The sequence below is a fragment of the Fundulus heteroclitus genome, chromosome 18 (assembly GCF_011125445.2).
Source record: "Fundulus heteroclitus isolate FHET01 chromosome 18, MU-UCD_Fhet_4.1, whole genome shotgun sequence".
NCBI lineage: Eukaryota > Metazoa > Chordata > Actinopteri > Cyprinodontiformes > Fundulidae > Fundulus > Fundulus heteroclitus.
In genome coordinates this window covers 28,523,136-28,547,763 of record NC_046378.1, presented here as the reverse complement: position 1 = coordinate 28,547,763, position 24,628 = coordinate 28,523,136, and the positions used below count along the sequence as shown (strand labels likewise).

Here is a 24,628-nt window from a genome sequence, read left to right as displayed (position 1 = left end):
GATGTTAGCAGTCTTTTACCTGACCCTAGACGTGTGCAGGTCCTGGATGGAGGAAAGGTCAGCCCCGATGATTCTCTCTGCAGACCTAATGGTTAGTTGTAGATTGGACGTGTCCTGTTTTGTGGATGAGCCAAACCACACAGTCATAGATGAACACAGGACAGACTGAACAGTGGCAGTGTAGAAGATGACCAGCAGCTCCTGTGAAACAATGTACTCCTTGAGTTGATGCAGGTTTTACAGTATCCACTGGGCCTTCGTCCAAACACAGTGTTTTAGGTGCTTGTTCACACCTGCCATTAAAATTCATTCTGAGTAGGGGCGGACTGGCATACTGGACTACATCCCTGGTGGGCTGGTTGTTAAGCCTGTGGAGGTTTTATGCGGTGTTAGATGCCTTCTTACCTGTCAATCAGACAGATCTGCTCAGCGCACAGTTAGGAGTGAACCTGTAAACACATGAACAAGCGCCCTATGGCTGGATCAGTTTGCTCTAGCTCATCATGTCATTCCTCCCTGGAACATTAGGCCTACCTGTCAATCACTGAGGCTATAAGCAACATTGAATGAGTCCACATTAGATGTGATGATGGAGCAGCAAAAGCAAACTGCAAAACGTAACGGCTGTGCTGAAGTATTGAGCCGTCAATAAGAAAGCCCTCAAGGAAAGTGCAGCAACAAATTAAAACAATTCTGACTTGTGTGGTGATCCTTTTTTTTTCTAGATCTGGGTCTGGTATATATACAGCATTGGGTAGTATTTGTTAGATAATTCTAATTTCATAATGTTTTTATTGTTATGGCTGTTGCTAACCATTTACACAGCACTTTACACATCACCAATATTAATTTCTTGCAAAGACTGTGGCTGATAAGGGCCCAAAGCTCAGATGTTTATATGGGCTAAAGCAGAAGAGCAGCAGCTTGAACAGCATCCACAAGAACAAAGGCAAAGCACTTTGGTTGGAATAATAATAATCTACTCACTAACTCTTGCAATAAAACCGAATACTAATATAATTTGGCTAATGATTTTTTTTAAGTATTATTCCTAACGGTGAAGTTATTTTGCTTCAGGCCCATTAACCTAATGAACAAAAGGCAGTTCAATCTGGAGACACTCACGGACAAAAAGAGGCAATTAGAGAGATTTATTGACATACATTAGAAAAGTTCCTTGGCGCTTCGAGCCCGGCAGAAGACGTGAAAGCTGCGAATGTCAATGAGCTTGGATATTCATGTTAGGATTAGGATTAGTGAAGTCTTCCCCCTGAGGTCTGGGGACTAGTGGTGTAGGCCATAGGGGAGAAGTAATCGGGTGAATCTTGAGAGCATGGAGGAGGAGATGAGGTGTAGGAGGGACGAAGCTCAGCTGATGCTCGGTTTAAGCTCAACTGGATTTGGATGAGTCTTCCAGCTTGATCTTTCGTAATAGCTTCATTATATATAGGCTGAAGGCAATTCTGTTCTAGACAGGAATACTACTAAAGAAGAACACAGAGATGCCCCTCAATCAAAAAGCATTTACCTGGAAAGATGGTATAATAAGAAAATGGCCGTCATATAATGACAAGGATCAAGAACTCTTGTGCTTTGTTTACATGATTTACGTTAATGCTAGCGACAGTAGTTCCTTCAATGGTGTGACCACCTTCACTCACATACATCTGGGAAATGAAAAGCATAAGCCAAGTTTGTGCTGTGGTATACTTCACAAAAGACATTTAAGGACATTGTTATTGGTCCTTAGATGTCACTTCACAGGCATCAAGTACACAGGAGGCGACAAGTTGGTTAAGTTGGATAAGAGTTTGTAGAAAGGCAAGAAACTATGTTGGTTTGTTAGTAGTTTTTTTATAGTTTAACACTTATTTTGGCATTAGGACCACATTATATTGAGACTAGTTAGAAAACTGCCATGCTTAGACCTGTTATACCTAGAGTAAATTATTCAGTGTTCAAACAAATTTTTGTAAAGCATAAATTTGATTTGTGAAACATATTTGTTATAACTATGACATTTTTTCTCAGGAATATGGTTAAAATTTATTTCCATATCCATATATTCTGGGAGCAGAACGAGGGTTCAGTCTAGGTGACAATCATGCAAAAGTCTTTACTGGTTACACCCCAAAAGAACATGGCTCAGTTTATCCTTGATTACCTGCTTTGGTTGTTATTTACCACAAAAATATTATTATTAATCTTTTCTTTATACAGGCAAATCTCTTGAGACTTACAGACTTTGCTAGATTAGTTATTTAGTGGAACAGACTTGACAGGGAGACAAGGAAATGAAAATAAAATTATCTGAAACCTTACAGGGCTTTAGCGTGAGAGCACAGACACCGAGGCAAATAACCTGTAAAAACTTCACTTCTATAGATAATGACTTGCCTGCCAGCTGGTAAATCCATAACTTCTCTGTGAACTTAAGCATGATATAATGTTGCACATATGTGACCTACTTGCAGAAAGCACACTTTCTCACTTTCTGACAAAGTAAGTTTTTTCGGAAACAGATCGGAACTCTATACTCATTCCTAAAAACAAGAACTAACATGACCTTACTACCTTTCTGAAAACTTTTTTATTGACAAATATTATAGGAAAAGGGTTAATAAAACTCTTGGAATATGTTAAGATATTCACATGGAGTTCCAGTAGTCAATTTAATCTCTCTCAATGTGAAGGTCTTTTTAAATGGCAAAGAAAACGTAGATTTCTCAGAAATAGCCAAGTTCTTTTGACCAAAAATATAATTTTATAATACTGTGCATACAAATTCATACTGTGATGGGTAGAAATGGGCAAAATGTGTCCACATGCCTTTTTAGGAGTATGGGTTATATTTACAGGCAGTACACATAAAAAAAAAGAAAACTGGAGTTTATTGTGGGTCTCTGTTATATTGATGATTCAAAAAGGCCTTGATCTGAACCCTAACCTGATACTTGAGATTTAAGTCTCTACTAAAAATGTTACCTTGGACCAGAGCGTTGAGGATTTTTTATTTTTTTTTTGAAAATGATGAACCCAACAGAAATACTGCATAAATACTGGGTTAAGAAGCACATTTCTATTACTTTAAGTTATAATAGATAGTGAAGTGAAAACACTTCTCATTTTGGTAGACTTCTAGTCAGGGCTCAGTGAAGAGGGAAAGTACTTGTATCCTGCAGCAGAAGCAATAGAGGAAACTATTTGAAACATAAACATTGGCTCGGTGTGAGGAATGCCTTCCTTAGAAGGAAATTCAGAACAAGCTTAATAAAAGTTGTTTAAACTTTGACCTGCATCAGGTGGCTACTTACTAAAAAAACTTTTGCCCTGCTGTATCTATCTGGGCTGGTTGTTTTAACTTAGTTGTCTTGACATTATTTATATACTAAATCTTATTCACAAGGTTTAGAGTTAAAATGTTAAAATTTGAACATATGTATTAAAAATACGAATCTTGTCACAAATAAAGCTGATCTGAAACCCATCAACATGTGTGCTGTTTCTCATGAGAACAGACGCTGGAGCTGAGTTTCCATCAGCGGATGTTGTTGTGTCAGCCAGTGTTTGTGTTGGTGTGCAGACAGCACAGCTGTTAGCTGGATAGCTAGACACCGTCACGTTCGTTGATCAACTCCTCTGACGTGTGCACAGCTGCCCAAAGACGAGCCTTGCACATGTGCACCACTCACTTCTTCAGCTTGCCTGCAGTGACAGCCGAGGTGTGATACAGACTAGATTAAAATGCAGATGAGAGTACGATCGTAATAAAGCTACGGAGTCGTTCCATGACCCGGCCAGGTTGAGTCGGCTCCAACGGTGAGCATAAAGTACTCACGTTTACAGTAAAGACAGAATGAAATCTTGGTTGATCTGAAATCAGGATTCAGAAGCTCTCAAAGGAAAGGGAAAATTTAAGAAATCCAACACTAATACGTGGAGAAGAAACCCAACAACCAAAGCCCTCATCTTACCATCAAATGGTAAAAAGTTACTTTTATAGTTTTTTTCCCCCCAAAGAGGAATCCTTAAACTTTGTGAATTAAAATATGTGTGCAGTATGTGTATATAATAGTTAAATACTGGCTGCAATCTCTTTTCTGTTTGAGAATGAGGGAAACTTCTGAAGACAATGCTACCGTTGACTCAGGCATGGACCACGGAACGCGTTTGAAATTGGTCGGGCCCATCAGGCAATACACTCAATACCACCACCCAATAGACACGTGCATACAGAAAACACCAGCATTCCCCTGACCGCACAACTTATTTGTGTCATGTGATACAAGCTAAACAATTTTTAGATACCACAATATAATGCTTTCTCACAGGCTGTGGTCCCTGAACGTGATAAATGTGTCTGACATGGACGTTATAATTAAAAGTCGGCGAACCAACATTTTGTTTCCCCCTTTTGTTCTGACATTCAAAAACACACGCCCCGGATTTATTTCCACTTGCGATCATTATATTACAGCTGACACAATAGGTTATTAACAGAATAAAAACTGTTTGAAAAGAAATTCCACTCACCCGTGCTCCACATATTCCCAGAGAAGTGTCTCCATCTGTCATTATGCTGGATGAAGTCCCTGACTATACTCAAAGCACCTACTGTGGTCAAAACATCCCTGTGTGCTTCGTTAGCCTTAAAGTTTTACAGACAATCAAACGGCGTAAAATAACAAGATCCTTTTTTTGACACGATGCCAACGAAGGTAAGGGAACTGCAGCTGCTGTCGCTTCACTCGACGCTGAACGTGAACCCCCCCGGGGAAGCTTCAGCAGAAAGGTCTGCTGCTCCACCTGGCTGGTATGCCCCTCTACCAGACACTGACAGCCTGGGATGTTTCGCTGCTGGCTCGGGTAACAAAGCAGCGTCCACAAGCAGCGCCAGGTGGCCAGCGTTTTTGTGGGAAAAGTTTTTTTTTTTTTACGTCACATGACATAATCAGCCCATACATTTTTGTGTACAATAATTTATCGCTCTCTCTTTGGAGAATAATGCCGCTGCTTCCATAATGTGCATTTAAAAAAAAGGGTCTATTTAAGATTTCAGTATTTATTTATGTTCTAAATTTGATTTTACATTGTTTGATTATGCTGCACAGTGGTGCAGTGGGTAGCACTGCAGTAAGAAGGTCCTGGGTACAAGTCCTATCCTTGCCCTGGGTCTTTCTGCATGGAGTTTGCATGTTCTCCCTGTGTATGCGTGGGTTCTCTCCGGGTACTCCGGCTTTCTCCCACAGTCCAAAAACATGACTGTCTAAATTCTCCTAAATTCTTGTTGCCCTGCGATGGATTGCCGACCTGTCCAGGGTGTACCCCGCCTCTCAACCATTGGCAGCTGGAGATAGGCACCAGTGCCCCTCGCGACCCCACAAGGGATAGACGTGTTAGAAGATGGATGCATGGATGATCAAAAGTAGGCTGGCCCGTGGCCCTACTGCTTGCGCGGTCCTTGGATCCAGGCACTTTTGTTTCTACATAAAAATCTAAAAGAAGATTAATAATTAAGTCAGATCTCACACTTTCCAGTGTTTACCGAAAGGAAAGAGTTCACTGCTAACTTGATTTTGTTCATCACGTTATCTTATCAGTGCATATCAATTTTATGCTTTTCAGTGTTCTTATTGCTGCTGGTGTGTAGTAGGAGTAGCAGCAGCAGTAGCAAGTACTATTGGAGTAATGTATTTTTCCTGTTCGCTTGGGTTTGATATGCACTGACAAAGAGGTCATTTTCTGTTGCTCGCTCTTCAAACTGGAAAATGACAGTAATTTAAGTGAGGCTGTTAAGTGTATTTTCTAAGTCAGGAAATAGTTAAGAAATAGCTATTCATCTAACATTTGTATTTCCCTGTCATACACAGTGAGCAGGGTGGTAAGGGAGGTAAAAACAGATCTCCCAAACTTACTATTAAATGACTGCAGCAATGATTGCTATCTTGGGGATCACCAACTTTCCACAGCAACTGCTAGATACTGTCAACTTGATATCTATTTGACTTGGAGACCAGGAAAAAGGGTGTTTCTGTCCTAGCATTGTAAACATAAACAATGAGTAGTAATGTCTACTGAGACTTTAGATAAAACTATGATTTGATCAGATGACGCTGAGAATTAAAATTTTTGCCTTTAAATACAGGTACGGTAGGTGTGAAGAAAACAATGGAGGTATGGAAAAATAACTGTTAAAAGGTGTGATGAGTTGGGGTTTGTTTCTCTTTCAAAGACCCTTTAAACCTTGTTAGAGGGCATTGGATGGGCAACTCTTTCAAATACTGGGATATTTTAAATAGAAATCTGGTGGCCTTTGCTAGAAAATGTCTTGATCTGCAAGAATTTGAGTTTGGTTTTGTATGGTTTGATCAGAGGTCTGGAACCTTGGTTCTTTTGTTTCCAGTCATTCCTGTGATTTAAGTAATTTGTTTAGGTTTTTGCATTTTCTCAGTGCTCGCTTGTGTTTAATAACCGTGGGTTCTGCTAAGATATTGTTCCCCCTGTCTGCCTGTTTTGTGTCATATCAACATCCCTCAGTTGTCGTTTTCTCCTCCCAGCTGTAATGCACCACCTGTTTTCTCTCCACTAATCACCTTCCTCAGTATTTTTTGCTCCTTTGTTCAGTGATTCATTTTCAGATTCTGTTTCCCACTTGCTAATTTATTTCTGCTCTCCTAATTTTTTTCCAATCCAGCATTACCCCTACCTTGTGGTTGCAGTTAGGTCCCAAAAAACATGAAGGAAAACTGACCTAAATCATGCAAAAAATGTATGGGTAGGGATCAAGAGGAGAGAACATAGATACGACCATCGACTCTGGATGATCTAGAGAGAGAGATTATCCAAAAATGAAGGAAGAAAGATCCCTTCCATTGCATGTTTCACCCCTATAAAATGTAAATGCACTTATATTAAAAAGCTGGATTGTTCTCTAATGTTCCCCGTGTGATCATACTTCTGCAGTGAAAGCTGAATTCATTTTAAGGCTTGTTAAAGATCTTTACCAAAGGTGTCAATGTGGGGGATGCTATATAAATAACTGTAAGTCACCTGCTTCTTGCCTTCTTCACTTCAACTAAACATCTTTTTTATATGGGGGAAAAAAATAATAAATAAAATCACAAACATTTAAAAAAATACACAATGCAATCCATGCAGGATCACGGGTGCTATAGTGCCAATCTTCAATGGTAATTTGGCAACAGGGGGTGTACATCCTGGACATGTCCCAACAGACACCCTGTGGATAATTATGCGTATAATCGATGTAAAGCTTAGTTCCTATGCCATTTGTCTTATTTAAAACTCTTGTTAATTAATAATTCTAGTAATTAATTTCCTCATTACTGAGAGACATTCCAGGACTATTGTGTGTCTTATCCTCTTTAACAGCATCCTATTTAATCCAGTACCAAGGCCCACATTGGACTATCAAATGAATACCACACAAACATTGTTTACCTTTTAAGCTTTAAAATTGCATGGGCTTTGATTGCTTTGCAGATCTATGCATGGGGAAGAAAAGTGTGGCTTTTTATCAAGCCCTTGTATGCCTTGCAGCAGCTGAAGTGAACGCCAAGTCAATTGCCACGTTGTTTATTGATGTGAGCCGCTGATGAGTTTGCTGTTAATCCAGATTTATTATTTGATGACATGAATTTGAATAATGAGGAAAAACGACAGATTCAGACTAAAAGGATATTCACGATGATGGCAGCACTCAAATGCCATGATAAATTGCTTCTGGTGGTAAAATGTGCCTGGAAGGAAGTGGGACTTGTGTTTGTGAGAGAGAGCTGTTGCCGTATGACAATGCCAATCATTTTGGTCTATTTATTGGTTAACAGTAATTTGGTTGTGAGTTTCTATATTATAAAAGTGGACATATTAATTAAATACACTGAATTATAAATCAACTTGTCGTTGGAGGTTAAAAAGAAGACAGGTAATAACTATTGTGTTTTAACATAAGGGCTGTTAAAGGAGAGACAGCTAAGTTGGTTGTTTCAAATGATAATGCCTGGAGGGCCAAGGTGGTTGAATAAAGACTCTTTCTCGTCAAGCTCCATGCTGAGCACAGAAAAGCAAGGTTATATAAACATTATAGTACCCAGACTCTTAATGTGACATTGACAAAGCTGTTTAATGCAAAGAATCTCTGAAAGATGATTGATACATCCCTCTTTAAATGTATTTAAAAAAAAAAAATCTATTTCCTCTAAATAAAGCACATGTACAAATTAGAGCAAAAATAATCGCCTAAAAATGGAGAAAGAGGTATATATCCTTTTAGATTTCAGTTGTCCCGTAAGTGCCTGATATTACTGTGTTGTATCTCTTCAACCCAAAGGAAAGTCAGCAGGATGGAGGCTGCAGCAAATAATAGCTTGCAGTGATTATTTGTCTTGAGCATGCTCCACTTATTCTGACATGCCTGCAAACTCTTTAGGTGCAGATTTGCTGCTACTTCGCAGTGTTGTGGCGGCAAAGACTGTAGTCCCAAATTATATGGATATAAAATCAGGAAACCTGATTGTATTCTATTGGGGTTTCATAATATAGACCAACCCAAGGTAATATAGGATTGTGAATTGGAATGAAAATGATTTTATTTTACAAATAAAATTGGCTTACTCTGCTTATCTTACTGTGAAACCTCTAAATAAACTCTGGAGCAACCAACTGCTCTCAGAAGTCAGTTGATTAGTAAATCAATGTCAGTAAAATACTTTGAAGGCCTTAAAGATTTGTTAGACAACACCAGTAAACAAACAGCATCATGAAAACCATTCAGGGGGACAATTGGTCAGGGAGACAATTGTTGGGAAGTTTAGAGCATAGTTACCTTTTGAAACAATATCAAAGATCGGTGGGGTCCCCACGGCTCCTGGGGGCTTCAGCGTTGCGGCTGTTGGGGTGGGGGGAGGGGTTCCTGGGGCTCCTCGCTGCTCTTCCCTGGGATGGGGAGGCAGCTTTCCCTATGTTGGTAACTCTTGGGGACCTTTGTTCTCGGGGTCCCTTCGGGAAATTGGGGTTCTGGTTCCCCTGACGTCTGCCTCAGTGCTCTGGAGGGGTGGGTCTTTGGCTCCTGACAACCACTATTGAGCATTTTTCTTTTGAAAAAACATACACAAGCACACAATCACAAACACTTACAGATTCAGTTCTACTGCTGCCAAGCCTGTTTTATACAGGAAAATGTATCTTTAGATGTATCATACATTTTTGAAGTGGGTGGAGACATATTCCACAAGACATGCAGCTGTAATTGTAGAGAAAGTTTACAAAGTTTTCACTTAATGGGGCTGTATACAAATGGCACGCCAGACCTTTCTGATTTTTGTTTGCAAAAATTTTTTGAAAGCTACATAGTATTTTACTTTTGCTTCACAATATGAACTGTTTTGTATCGGTCTTTGACACAACTTCTAGTTAAATACAGTCAAAAATAATCCTTATAGTCATTGCAACACACATTCCAATGAAATTTGTCCTCATTTACTCCCCTCCCTTAGGGAGCAGTGGGCTGTCACTGTGTGGTGCCCAGGGAGCATTCTGGGTCAAAGAGTCTTGCTCAGGGACCCAGGGTGGAATTCTGTTGGGGTCAAACCAGGAACCTCGCAGCCTGTTCAGGACGCAAGCGTCTCGCTCTATAACCACTAGGCCACCAATCCTCCCGACATATATAAGACTGAGACTGTGAAAATCTAAACGCGTCTAAATATATTTGCAAATGTTGCCTGGTAATGAGTGAGGTACACACTAAAGGTAGTCAATAGAGTTTGGTTAGGTTTGGATTAGTCTTTAAATTTACCACAGTTTACAAGACAGTATAACGTACATTGGAAAGTTGTTGAATAAATAGCTTCAACACTGGAAAAAACAGAAGTAGTAACCGCCCCCCCCTCCCTAAAATAGCACAACTTAATATTTAAAACAATCATAATGTTCGATATTTCAAACTTTTACATTTAAGCTGCAGTGTTATCATTGAGAGTTAAAAACAGATCACAGTTAAACTAAGCCGTTGTGAGTAGGAGCATGATAGGTAATTTCCTCTCATTGGTATTTTGTTTCTTAGAGTTTTTCCTCAAATTTCTGTTTCAGGTGTGGATGAACATTTTTCAGGTTCACAGTTTTCTAATTCGTTTTCTTCTTTATTTCCTGATCCTGTGTCAGAAAGAGGTACGGATATTGCAAAGAATCTGCTGAAATTCCTGAGAAGCTGATGTAACAGCCACAAGTTGTACAATCCCATAATTTAGCAGTCTTTGTAAGAATATTCTTTAAAAGAAATGTAAAAGAGCCTCTGTGGAAGGAGGTACGGATCTACCAGTTCCCAGCACTGTTGTTCATTTTTACTTCTTTTGCTTTTAGTTTCTTTGGAAAGCAAGTCAGTGTATCGTATAGTCTATCAACCAACATAAACAGGTCACTTCTGCTCATTTCTTTTATGAAAGGGGAAGATTTTAGAAGTGAGTTATTTCCTCTACTGCACTGCTGCACTTGATTTAAGCGTTCATCCACCTACCAAATCCCACTTTAACCTCTACTGACACACAGGAAGATAAAGTACAAACAGTAAGGTGATTGCAGGAGATCACAGAAGAGATGAACTAATATTCTGAGCGACTTATGTCCAGAATGAAAAAGAAAGACTTTTGAAAATATTTTATCAGCAGAGTGAATGGTAAATATTATGCACATGGATTTTTTTCTTCTATTGAAAGCAAACTACTGTGCTCTAAAGTGGCTTAGCTGTAAAGGGGCTGTAAGAGGTCAAAAACCTTTTAGACTATATAAAAAAAACTAACTCACTTTATCGTGACACTCCAACATAAAAACATTTTTTTTCCGAATGATTGTTAAATATAGGTAGTTATAGGTAAAGTAAAATTCCCCATTAATGCATTTGGAAAGAAAACACAAGGATATAAAACAATAATTCTCTTTATATGGTGTCAAGCTAAGCAGCCACAAATCCCTGGTGAGGCCTGCTTCATATTTTTCCAACAGGAGTTAAAACATTCACCCAGAAACTCTGGTCACCTTACGTCTTTGCATATCAGAGAGCTCAAGTTGTATCTCATCTCAGTGTTTCTGCACAATCTGGAAATGTCTGGTAAAGTACTGAATATGAATGAGGTATTTTTCTAGGTGTGGATATGTACGAGGAAGGAAAATAGAGTACGGAAAGCAATTTGTATGTTTTAACTCACCTCCCAGTGTACATCAAATTATATTGCATTTCGAAAAGTTGCTTCAATAATTGTGTTTTTACAGCAATATTATATGAAATACATGGTTATTATAATGCCAACCCTGATTTTCCTCTTCTACATCAAACCTTGGGTTTATCATTTTAGCCATAATTCTCTGACTAAAAATGACAGATACTCACATTCTCAAATGATAAATGATAATATATTACAGCACCTATGATAGGGTTAAAAGAAATGAAACGTGTAATTTTTACTCTCAAAAACAATTATGTTTCCAGTCTTGCCATATATGTTGGCATATTAGAAGACTCACGTTGGTGGGTGTAGATAGGAGGGAAGAAATTACATTTTATGGAAAAGGTTTTGATGCTCTGCTGTATTGTACAGTGTTGGTGTACTGACGATGTTGCTGAATTCACAAAGTTCTACTTCACCAGGATTGGGTATGTTACCTTTGCAGTGACATTATCCTCTCTTTTTACTTTATTTCATACTTTAGGGTTAATTGGCTATCTTAAATGCCTTATGAAGGCCTCAAGTGGTTGAACTTTTAGCTGAATTAATCAGAAAGTAGACCGCAATGCTAGAGTTAGTCAGTCAAGTCCCTTCAAGCACTCGGCATGCCGAGGTAAGTTAGTTTTCATCTGTGCAGAGCTTACGGACCGTGATCCCCTCCTTCACCCGCATAATGTCACAGCTAACAGAATGCCAGACCAGGTGTACCTACTATGAAGATAAAAAAAAGATAGAGAGAACATAAAGCTAAAAGTTGAAATAACAACAAACAATGCACATAGGAGAACAGTAGAACTCAGCAGAGTGAGAAAAATAGACCCTGATGTCCTTCAGCAGCCTAAGCCTATAGCAGCATAACTATAGAGATAGTTCAGGGTAACATGAGCCACTCTAACTATAAGCTTTGTCAAAAAAGAAGGTTTTAAGCCTAGTCTTAAAAGTAGACAGGGTGTCTTCCTCACGGACCAAAACTGGGAGTTGGTTCCACAGGAGAGGAGCCTGATAGCTAAAGGATCTGCCTCCCATTCTACTTTTAGAGACTGTAGGAGCCACCAGCAGACCTGCAGTCTGAGAGTGAAGTGCTCTGTTAGGAACATACGGGGTAATCAGAGCTCTGATATATGATGGAGCTCGATTATTAAGGATTTTAGGGGAACGAGAATTTTAAATTCTATTCTTGATGATCAAAACACAATTATCAGATACACTTCAGCATGAAATGTATCTGATAAAGTATTTTAATTGAACTGAACTGAACTGAATGAATGTTACCATTGTTATCAGTGGCAGTGGTAATTTAAGTAGCTCAGTCAGAATGCTGGTTGTCATTTATCTATCTATCTATCTATCTATCTATCTATCTATCTATCTATCTATCTATCTATCTATCTATCTATCTATCTATCTATCTATCTATCTATCTATCTATGCCATAAACATACCTTTGATGTGAAAAATATATAGGGACTCTGCCAGCTGTTGGAGTTATTTGGGGGTAAAAATAAATGTGGTTAAAATTTCTATTCTATTTATATATAGCTTAATTTTTATGCATTTTATCTATAAGTCTCATACAGGATGTTTTAATATTTGTCTGGTAACAGTCCTTTTATCTGACTCATCATGTTTGCCATTTTAAAGATAATCCCAAGGAAACCTCATTTTAGTGCGTCAGAGGAGCATCAGCTTGCCAAACACAGAACCTCTCAGCCGCATTGTGAAAATTTGTCAGCTGCTACAAATGCTTGCTATGATAAGATAAAAAAGAAATTTGCTAATATTGCCTCAGAGCGACGGGGGTCAGATGCTGCCGTTTTCTCATCAGTTAACAATCACAGCTTCTATTCTTCTTACTAAGTCAAGACACTAACTCAGTGTTAACTGACAGGCTGAGCGATGCGTCTAAGGTCTATATTCTCCCTCGGGGATTTCAGCTGCAAGCAAATCTCACCCTTCTGTTTTTCTGTCTGTTGTTTAAATTAGACTTGGACCATACCTCATGATTCCAGCTGCCGGGGATGTGCTGGATAAGTTTATTTCCCTCTCCTGTTATTCGTAGATTTCATTGTGCTCACATTACTCTCTGAGAGATATTGGTTTTAGTACTGCAAGTTTCAGCATATTAGATGTGGTATGTTCTTCCTTTCTAGTATGTGATTCAGAAGCTAATCAGTGACTTGCAATATTTTAGTCCTCTTCTGCGTTCTGCTCTTTCCCAACCACATGCTTTTCTTACATCCTGTAGCATGTTGCTTGGATCAAATATGTGCTTCTTCCTGGCTCCTTTGTGTGCTTGTCTCTGTTTGCTTGAATCTGAAAGTGTGTGCGGCCTCATTATTACATTCAGGTCAGTATCAGGATGATCGCACGGACAGGAGAGGGTATGGGTGTGTGTGTGTGTGTGTGTGTGTGTGTGTGTGTGTGTGTGTGTGTGGTGGTGTCAGAGCAGATAGCGAGAGACAAACTGTGACCCATAAAGCCGCCATAGTGTGATCCAGATGGACGGGCTGTGTGGACCCCCTGTCAGGGTCTTTCAGAACTGCCACTCGGAAACATGTGAGAGGGAAAAGATGTCTGGCAGGTAGACGTGTGTCTTTCGGCATGACTCATTCTGACTTAAACTCTCCTCCATGCCAAACACTGACAAGAAGACAACTGCTTTCTTGTGGGCCGTGCAATCTGCTTATATAATTAAATGCTGTGGCACATTATGCTCTTCATTTCCTCTGATAGTGTTGTGGCATTGATACCTCAAGGTTCTACAACCCCAGTAGGCCTATACAGCATTTTATAGTGGTATTGCAATAGTCTTGAATTTATTTTGTTGTACTTTATGTGATAGGCCTAGCCAAAAATAGCCCATAGCTGTGAAGAAAAAACAAAAATGAGACAGTTTCCAATGTTTTTGCAAATGATAATCTGAAAACTGTGGTTTGTCGTTTGAATACAGCCCTAGTAAGTGAATATTTGTTCACCCATCATTCACTATTTCAGCTGCAAGTCTTTTCAGGTATGTCAATACAAGCTTCACACATCCAAAGAAAGCTTGTAACTCACTCATCTTTGCCAAAAAGCTCAAGGGCAGTACGAGTGGACAGAGAGCATCTGTAAACATCAGTTATTTACCATTGAAACTGATTGTCAATATGATCTGTTAAGACTTTGAATGCGCCGTTCTAACATGATTGAATACGTGTTGATCTAAACTATTCCAATGAAGCTCTGGCTGTATGTTGAGGGTTGTCATGCTGGAAGATGAACGTAACCCCAGTCGTTAGTATTTTGCAGACCCTACCAAGTTTTCTCCGAAAATTGCCCAGAATTCCTAGGGCTTGGGTCATTCACAGTAAGGCAGTCAACAGGCAGAGCTTTCCAGTAGGGTTTAGGCAAGAGGTGAATCTGGGCTTTGATGGGCTCTGAATGGTTTACTAACAAGGTAGTTTTCAATAATCTGGCAGTTACACCCTGGAATATATAGTGCTCCTCCTGGATGCAGTGACTCCACTTAATTGGAGCCTATGCAGGTGTACCTGCTCAGACCTTGATTACCTGTGCAGAGCGGGTGCAGGAACAGGGAACGACATCATGAGACTGCAGACAGGGGTTTCACAGGCAGGAACAGACAGAATCATTACATAGGGCCAAAAACATTCAGCAACTTTTACACAAACGCAGACTTGGGGACAACTATTCCTTATACATGGCTAATTAAAGGAAGGGTTTTTGAAGAAAGAATGACTCGTATCCTGTTATGACCCGTCTAGGGGTGGCCAGATCACAACATGAAAGAGCCATCCTTGTCGGACCTCAAGCAGCCAACACAGTTTTTAACATCTTATATTGACATTTATTTTAAAGCAGTCTTTTGCGTTGATGTTACAATTAAAGTATATGACTTCAGAGTGAGCTATAATGCCAAACACATACAAAAGGAACTCTTAAGATTAACCCAAACTTACCTTGACGAAAAAAACCAAACCAAATGACAAAAAAAACTAAACTTACCTCCCTAAATAAAGTAAACAGGAGAAAACTAGATGCTAAATACAAGCAGCAGCTCAGTCCTACAACTCCATAATGTGCAGAGGATGGATGACAGGAAACCCGCACCAGCGTGTTATATATATATATATAGATTTAACCTCTGGCAGGCCACCAATCCATGGTCTTTGGTCCTCAGGAGCCAATCACAGAAGGGCACATACACACTGAAATTTGCATACTAAATGCAGTTTGCTTTGGGAGTCGTAACAATCCAGTTGCCACATTATTTTTTTTGTGGACCAAAGCAGAAAACAAGCAACCCAAAAATTTTAGAAAACTGTATGCCTTTCTTTTGTTAAGAAATATTTTTGCATTTTTGGATTAGTATGATTTAGAGGTTCCATTTGTTGACACTATGTTGTTTATTTCATCAAAATAATGCTTGTTTTTTGGTAAAACAAAAATCACAATATGCGTACTTTAGTATTTTTTATAACATAATAAAATATCTGATTATTGTGGCCCTCTAGTACTTTCAACTTGACAATTCTGGCCCACATGGGACAAAGTTAGGACGCCTCTAATTACTGTGATGTTATTAGATTTTGCCAGAATATGTATTCATAAAAACAATACTTGATTTTTGCTCATTAAACTCTAAATTAGTTACAAATTGTCCCTTTAAGTGCAGATCGGTGAACAATAGATGCCAGCAATAAAATACAGAAAAGAAAATCCTGCTGTAAAAGCCATCCCTTTTCATATTCAAATATTATGCAAATGGAGGATTTTTTTTTGCAGAATATGTTTGACTCTGAATTAGATCCTCCTTTACCTACAAAAGGTTCTGTTTCATTGTCTGAAATACCAGAAAACTTTGCAAAGTCTCTGTTAAAATGTCAGAAAGGTGAAACTCTATGACATACAGACAGCTCTCTTGGTTTTTCTCTATAAAAGGTGCTGCGCCGCAAACAATACCAGTAATAGTCCCCCATTACATGGGTTAAAAGGCATGAAAAACGTGACACGTCTGACAAGAAGCATGGCTTTAAATTTCATTCAATCTGTCACTTACTGCTCCTAAAGAATAGGCATTCTGAGTTTTTATTATAATAATAAAAAAGCTAATTTTACAACCAACTTTAAAGGTAGATTTCACAAAATTAGATTTAGAAAAAAGGACACATTTTAAGAGAGAATTAAGAGGAGATTAAAAAACACAAGGTTATGTGGCAAAAAAAGAATAAACGTATGAAAAACAATAGCTTTTTATGTTTGTTTACTATGAGGACCGTCATGTTTTCAGAGATCATTAAGCCCCAAGCTGTATCTATTACATATCTGCCTAATGTATTTCTCAAATTATATTGTGTATTTTATCAGTATTTAGGAATGCTGCACTTTGTACACATATGCATACAGATCCATTATAGAACAGGAGGTCTTCTTCCTTCCTGCACATCATTTCACTGTAAAATCAAATTTGGCTCTTTACAGCAAATATTTTAACTAGCTTTTCAAACTGCTGTCATAGTCAAATATTTACCACAACCTTTTATGTTTTGGTGTATTTCAAACACTTGTGAGAAAAGATACGTTGCAGTCGCTACACCTAAAAAAGGTGTTGAGACAGAGCCACACAGTTGACACCCTTGGGGGAGAAAATAGGATCTTTATCGTTTTGATAGTAGTGTTAACCTTGAAAGGTGGCTGTGCTGTTGCAAAATGCATGGGCATTAGTGACCATGGTCATCCAGGAAAAGAGAAGGGAGCGACGCCTGGATGTGCCCTTTCACACAGACCAGGTTGCCTGCAGCAAACTCCCTGTTGTCGTATTTCTTTGTGGGCCACTGGAAATGCCGTTAGAGTAGGGAAAATGTTTGGCCTCCACTGGGATTACAGGAAATCATTTTACAAGAAGACACCTATTGCTCTCAAACAGAATATATTTGAAAAAAAAAATCTCACATGACATTTTCCATTTGCCTATGAGTCCAATTTATGATGCTCCCTTCAAAATGGATTCTTCACGTTCAGATTATTCAGTTGAGTTTTAAAGGTTTCACTGCATAATCAGCCGTTAAACATTACGTTGATTTTTGGGATTACCCTTCATCAAGAATTTATGCTCCCCAATCAAAGCCCTTCCCAATTTTTTTCTAACTACATTTCTACACCACTCGGCTTTGTAGGTTCCCTTCATTTCATTGAGAGTTAAATGGACGGTTTCGTTAACGTTCTTCTAACTGACCAGACAAATCCCTTGTACACTACAGCCATTATTCACTCATGCGCGCCACAAACGTGCCTGAGGACACTTGGACATGTGCTGCGGGAAACAGGAACTGACTTGCATCCTTGTAATTGGGAGGGATCTACTTTACCTCTCAGCTAGTGCTTCTCTTAAACCGGCTCATTTATTTTTCCATGACTGCAGGATGTATTTTAGAAACATGACCATTAAAGTAAGCAGTAGTTGTACATTAGATATGCTTGGTAAATGGTAAATGGACTGAACTTATATAACGCTTTTCCAGTCATACTGACCACTCAAAGCGTTGTTTGTTTTAAATAACTTGTCAGAATTCAAAACCTAAAAATCACTGAACTGTTTCTTTTTTTAAGTGAGGCTCTTATCTCATGGGTTTGATTGGCTGTGTACTTAAACTTTAGAGTCCAAGGTTTTTGGCTTGGGATTGTGACCCACCTGGTGGATGGAAAATGTCTGGCAAAGAGTAAGACTATGGGGGGATGATATACCACCGTGTGTTAAAGTGAGTCGTAACAAGAGCATGACCTGGATCCATGATGCTACAGCCACTCGCACACATACAAAGAAAGATTGGAATCAGAGTCTGCTTGTTTGGTCAAGATTGTATGTACACAAAAAAAGGAATTTGACCTTGGTTTCAAGTGCTCTCAGCATACTGACATTAAGTATAAATATATAAACTGCAAGGCAAATAAAATAAAGGATAAAAGGAACAGTATATACATGTATGTGTATTTATGACCAATTTCTGCAACGTTTCCATATAAATAAAGAAAAAAAAAAAGACAATGGTTGTGCAATGGTAGAGCAAAGTGCTTAATTTGTACAGTAGCTGACTACTCAATGTTGTGAGATGTTCTTTGGGTTTATCAGAATGATAGCATGGGAGAGGAAACCCTCTTAGTATGGAGGACTAACTCTGACATAATCCAAAAAAAATATAGAAATTAATACATGCTCAATAAATACATAAACATAAAATAAATGCACAAAAATACAGCAAATAAATAAATGTTAGCAGTAATTAAGTTATACAAGGCTTAGATGTAAATTTCTCTTTTATCTTATTTATTTCTTCCTCTTTTTTTTAATTTATTTGTTTTATTATAATCTTCAACTTTATTAATCACTAAGTTTTTAAACATATTTATTTTTATCTTATGATATTTTTGTGTGTTTTATTGTTCCTTTCTAGATTTTTACCTATTTATTTCTTCAAATCTATGTATCTATGCTTGTACTCTCTCCATTTCTGTATGCATTTCAGCCTCATTATGCAAATGAGGAGGGGGTATAGAAATAATATAAATATTTCTATATTTATTTTTTATTATGTCAGGAATAGTTTGCCGGACAACTTTGCCCTTTTGGTTAGTTAACATCAAATATTCATAGCTAGAATCTACATGCTGCTGTCACAGTAGTTACCAGGTTATCAGTGAGCTGAGGCATTGAGTGGTGAGTTTGACTGGAAAAGAGCTATATAAATTCAGGCCATTTACAGATAAGTCTTGTATAATTTAATTGCTGATTACCTTTATTTATTTGCTGTACTGTTCTGCGTTTATTTAAGTAATTGTATTTCTTTCTGGATTTCTTTCTATATTTATTTTTTATTATGTCAGAAATAGTTCACCGTATCTCTGTGATGGCTGGTTTTTGCAAATAATGCTTTGTTGCGCCGACCTTAAGATAAAAGTCTAAACAGTTTGTGTGCAGGACGTATGGGGTCTGCTGAGAATACTCTTTTCTCATTTCTGTGTTTAATACAATTATTTTTAGTGCCCAACTTGTGATTATATTTGTATCAAGATAGAGTATCTGTGATTAAACAGAACATAATATGTTTCAATGCCATTTTTTTTACCAGTGATCTGTGTTTAATTTTCTATTGACAGAAACAAAGAAATGGTGTATAACTATGATATCAATAATGTTTGTTTCGTTTTCCCTAATTATTTGACTTGATGCGATTACACCATTTCCTACATCTGCAAACCCCTAGCATTTTTTTATTCTTTGAACAGGTTAGGGCAGGGGTCTGCAACCTGTGGCTCTGGAGCCGCAAGTGGCTCTTTGGACCTCCCACAGTGGCTCTTAATAACTTTGGCTACAAATTATATTTTTATTATGGTATTTAAATGTAGTAATGATAATAAATGCAGGTTTTAGCAACTTTTTCTTGTACTAATCGCTTTTAATTTTCACAACAGAATGATGCTAAAAGTGCCAGTAATATTTAATTTTAAATCAATATTTTTTCATTATGTTGGAAACTATTTGTTTTTTTTTTTTTTACATCATCATCCACAAATATCAACATCCCATCCATCCTATTTTTTCAAACCTCAAAATAGACATAAAATGGCGTTTCTTTAACAATGACAACATATTTCCTACAGTAGATCTTTATCACAAATTATAACTTGTCTTTTTTTTTCAAAACCCGCGCAACATTTGTGGCTCTGAACGAGTTTAATTCAAGTGGACCGTAGGCAAAACGGCTCTTTAGACTGTAAACGTTGCAGACCCCTGGGTTAGGGGATTTATCAGGGAGAAGCTTTGCCATGTTGATTTTGTTCACATTGTATGAGGTGTAAATATTGGGTTTATGTTGGTGGCTTTTTCTCATAACATGACCAAAATAATAACATATTTTATGATTTAAAATGTCATTATCTAAGCATCTAACCGTTTTTTTGGGGGGGGAGGGGGATGGCAGCTCTAGTGGCTTGCTTTTCATAAAAGTAGGCTGACAGCATGCAAAATTTTGAACTGCAATTTAAAACAGAGAAAAATATGCTACATCAGAACTGGATCCGATGCTGATTGGATCTGTCCCACCTGTTTTCCAGCTTTACTTATCTTATAAAATACCAACGACAAAAATTACTATGTGATTTGTACATCAGGACCCAGTAGTCTGACAGAATTGTGTTTTGTTTGAAAGAAATACTGGAAACAGCCATAAATATAAGTAGTGTTCTGCAGTAAATATGTCCCCAGTCTGTGTAAACATCCTTCTTGCCAAATGTCACTGTTGCATTGGCAGCACAATAGCTGTCTGGGTTGTCTCCTGGCATCATAAGCCATATGAAATACACTGCATGGTTGCCACGCCTTGTTATTTGTCCTACCATCATCATCTGCTGTGTGGCTTTTTTTTTTTTTTTTTTTTTGTTTACTCCCTACATGTTGGTCTGTGTACGCACTGGGCATGAACAGCAAGTACTCCTCGGTCTGGACAGATTTCAATGAAACCACACCCAACAGATAGGATACCTTGCTTTTACTGTGCTCTTCCTTTGAAAGCATGCATTGTCTGTAATGGAAATATGATTAAACACTTGAGATAGAATCAAATGTTTTATTTCTCTTCAGGAAAAAGCTCTGTTTTGGTATTGTAGCAAATATGCATGAAAAAGTGGGTTTTGCTGTTGTTGGTTTTTAAGTGTGTACTCTGTGCCTTTGTGTGTGTGTCCCAGCAGATGTTATGGAGGGAAAGAGCGCCATTCTGCTGGGCATGAGTCAATGGAACTCAAATGACCTGGTGGAGCAGATCGAAACTCTGGGACATATGGAGGACCAGTCGCATGGTACACACACCCACACGCACACAAACACGCACGCGCGCACACACAGAGATAATCAGACTCACGTAGAAACATGAACACAACGAGGTGTGCGTTTGTCTTGGACACATACACAGGGAAGAGGCTTAAATTGCCTGGAATGGTAGTGAGAGTTATTTGCTGAATAATGACAGTAGTGGCGAGATTGTAAATGGAGTGTAGCTGCTATTTAAAGCTACATTAAGTCATATTTGTCCATTGGAGGCCAGAAAAAGCAAAAGATGTGATGACTTCATCCTGCGATGCGGTAATAGGTGCAAAGAAATATTTTCTGAATTTAACCAGATCTATAATAGCCTAAAGGCCTTTCTTTTATTAGGTAGAGTTGTAGGCTAAATGAAAAATAGTGGACAGCTAAACGGCATACATCAACAAGTGGGGTACCTATTTCCTTTTCCTTTTCACTATAGTTATAGCCATTTCAATGACCAAAACAGAGAATGATAAAAAGAAAAGTTGAAAGAAAAAAGTAAGTGAAAGACAGCCAATACAGTAACAAAAACTTCACAAGTTGAGATGTAAGTCTTATGCATTGACCTTAATGAGCTTTTCATGATGAAATTACCTTGGGTAAAAATACCAGGGCTATAGGTTTGAAGATTTTAAAGGCTTTGAAACCATAGACAAAATGATGCTTTACCTTGATACTAGTAACTTCCCCATGCCTTGTTACATTAAGAACATTGAACTATAATATAAATGTAAAACACAATGTTCACCCAAGAAAAAAGTTGTGAAAGTAAAATCTAAGGCTCAAATTGGATTTCGTAAAGTTAAGATGTATATGGTGATTTATAAGTGCCTTCCTCCTCCTCCTAAGTGGAGGTTCTTAGTAATGTTGCCTAGGAGCATTAGCTGGGAGAGCTGACAACCCAACACCCAGTGAAGGGATTTAAAAGCTCTCGCTAGCAAACCCAGTCTGCTTGTAATTCATCACAGTGATGAAATGCTGCATGAGACGTAATTTGAAACATCTAAGCCCTAGTAGCTTTTGGGTAGATGTAATTTCTGCTCTTATGTCACTATGTCACAAGAACAGGCTACTTTAAATAGAGAAACATGCAATGGTTCTGTAAGTCTCACTTTTGTCCACATAATCAGACTGTGGTTTACTGGTGAAGCTTTAAACTCCAGTAGATGTCAAATCATAATGTTTAGCACACAGTTCGTCACCCCACTCAAACCCTAAAGGTAAGCTTGCAGTTAGTTTCCCAATGATTTCTCACCTGATAAACCATACACTCAAAAACAACAGCTGCACTCTCTTCGATGAGCTGTTAACTCCATAGCCAAGGTATCTGTCCTTGTGGTGACACGGACTGCGTTCTGTCGTTTTCCCTCAGGTTTGGGTTGCGACTTCTGTTGAATCCAAGGTTCCAATTATTTCATAATGCTGGGGCAAAGTGTTTCCAGTGGAGAGATGAATTTTCGGTGGGGGAGGAGAAATCTGTTCTCCTGTTCACTCCCATGAGCCTCACCCACTTTTCCTGCATAGATGATCTTAGCTGCAAAACTGCTCACTCCTTTTTTCCATTGCCAATTGGCGGCTACACATGGATTCAACATATTCCTGTTAAAAATATATATTTTAGTCAAGAAACCAAAAGGAAAAAGATAAAACAAACAATTACTTATTTGGTTTGAAAACAAAAAGCCAGTTGTGATTTATTTATCATTCATTCTTTCATTGGTTAAAGGTTTTATGGTTCTAACATATGATAAAGTCTGTTTAAACTTTTCTGGCTATGTGTTTTAAAGGTTTACATTTTAACAAGTACTGATAACTGAATGGTGCGAAAACTGAAAAGCATGCCTAATGAAATAAATGAGATGGTCGACATATGAGCCTCAGTAACTTGCTTTTGTCCTTACAACACTATTCAAAACGTTTACTGTTTATTCTTGGGTTAAACATTTAGATCTCAGCCTTTTTCTATGAAAGGCATTTAGTATCAGGCCGGTAAAGTGTTTGGCGGATATTTCTGAGTTTATTTTGCAGAATACAGCTGCACATGCTCTTATCTCAAAATAAGGTAGTAAAAAAAAAAAAAAAAACATGACACAGAAGCTGAAATTACACATTTTATCTCTTAGTCATGTTACAAAATATGATTAATTATTCAGGTCATTTACTGTTGCCCGAAAAAAGGTTTTATGTCTGCAACAATTTTCGGTTCATGAAGTATTTTTTTAATGAAGAAAGCAGTGTTTCTAACATGGTTAGAAACAGTGCAAGCCTCCTGATTGGTTACCAGAGGCTTTCTGGTAATAGCTGCTGATTTCTCCAGTTAAAATGATCATGCAGCGTGGTTGACTCACTTGAAATGTTGTTGACAGAGGTCTGTTTGTACATACAGCATGACTATCACACTCATCCATGCTTTAAATGTGTGGGCAGAAAAACAAGAGACAACAAAGGAAAGAGGGATAAAAGCCACACGGGCCGACAGAGGCGGGGAGTTATTTCTCAGGCATTTGTGTTGTTATTGAAACTTTCACATTACACTGAGATCTCTGCGGTTAATGTTAATATTGGAAAGGTCACTTCACCCAGGCTTCCACATCACAAATGCTCGACAAACATAATCCACCTACATTGTCCAAAGCACTCATTAAAGCGAGAAACACCACATTACCATTGCTCACATGTGGTGGGCAGTTTGTTATTGATCCCTGGATGAACATAAATAAATAAATAAAGCACGCATACAGCAGAAGGTAGGTGGAGATATTCTCATTGTGAAATGCACTCAGTGCTTATTAAGTATGCTTTGTAATGCCTGAGGACAGGCACAGAGCAATGTTTATTTATGCACATCTAAAGCACTAGTTAAAATAAAACTAAATTTTTTTAAATTCCTCCTCTGCTATCATGTTTTTTAATAACTTTTGATAACATTTTCCTTCACTAGATCCTGCAAAGGTTTTTGGTGAAGCCAACGGATACCTGAATGATATAAATCTGGGTTCCTGTTCCAGCGCTGAACACCTTTGAAAGCAAATGCTTCTATGAACGTGGCATGAATATAAAAAATCTCCAAATGATAGACAGGGATCTGTTTTCAGCCCTGGTAGAAAATTGTAAAACACCTTAAAGTAAACATCTGTAATTGCAGTAATGAAATCCTGCAATACCATAAATAAAACAATAAAACCATTAATTTGAGTACAGTTATTCAGTGGGGAATAAAATCCCACATTTCAAATAACTGGCATCCTTGTTTTTAATAGAACCCCTTTAGCAAATGGAACAGCACTTATTTTTCTCCTTTATCATTTAACAAGGATGGGGCATGCAGAGAGAAGGATGTTTTAGTATTCCTCACATGGGAGCAATCTCTCCACAGATCATCCAGTCATGCCTCTTCTCATATACAATCTTCTCTTTTACTCACCCCAAAGGTTTTCTGTAGGATTCAGGCCTGGCGCTAACAATGACATGAAAAAAAGTTCACTTTGTCTCTGGAGATCCATTTCTGTACTTATTTGGCTTATTTACCTGT

The 24,628-nt window shown here is 38.1% G+C and overlaps 1 protein-coding gene across 1 annotated transcript in view; it reads left to right on the top strand.

The window, feature by feature from the left end:
- The window catches only part of pitpnm3 (PITPNM family member 3), a gene marked incomplete in the record, with an annotated part of 140,989 nt that overhangs the window by 40,162 nt on the left and 76,199 nt on the right, over positions 1-24,628 (top strand). Inside the window, 1 exon segment of the mRNA XM_036149836.1 lies at positions 20,982-21,089. Coding sequence (XP_036005729.1) covers positions 20,982-21,089 — 108 coding nt within the window.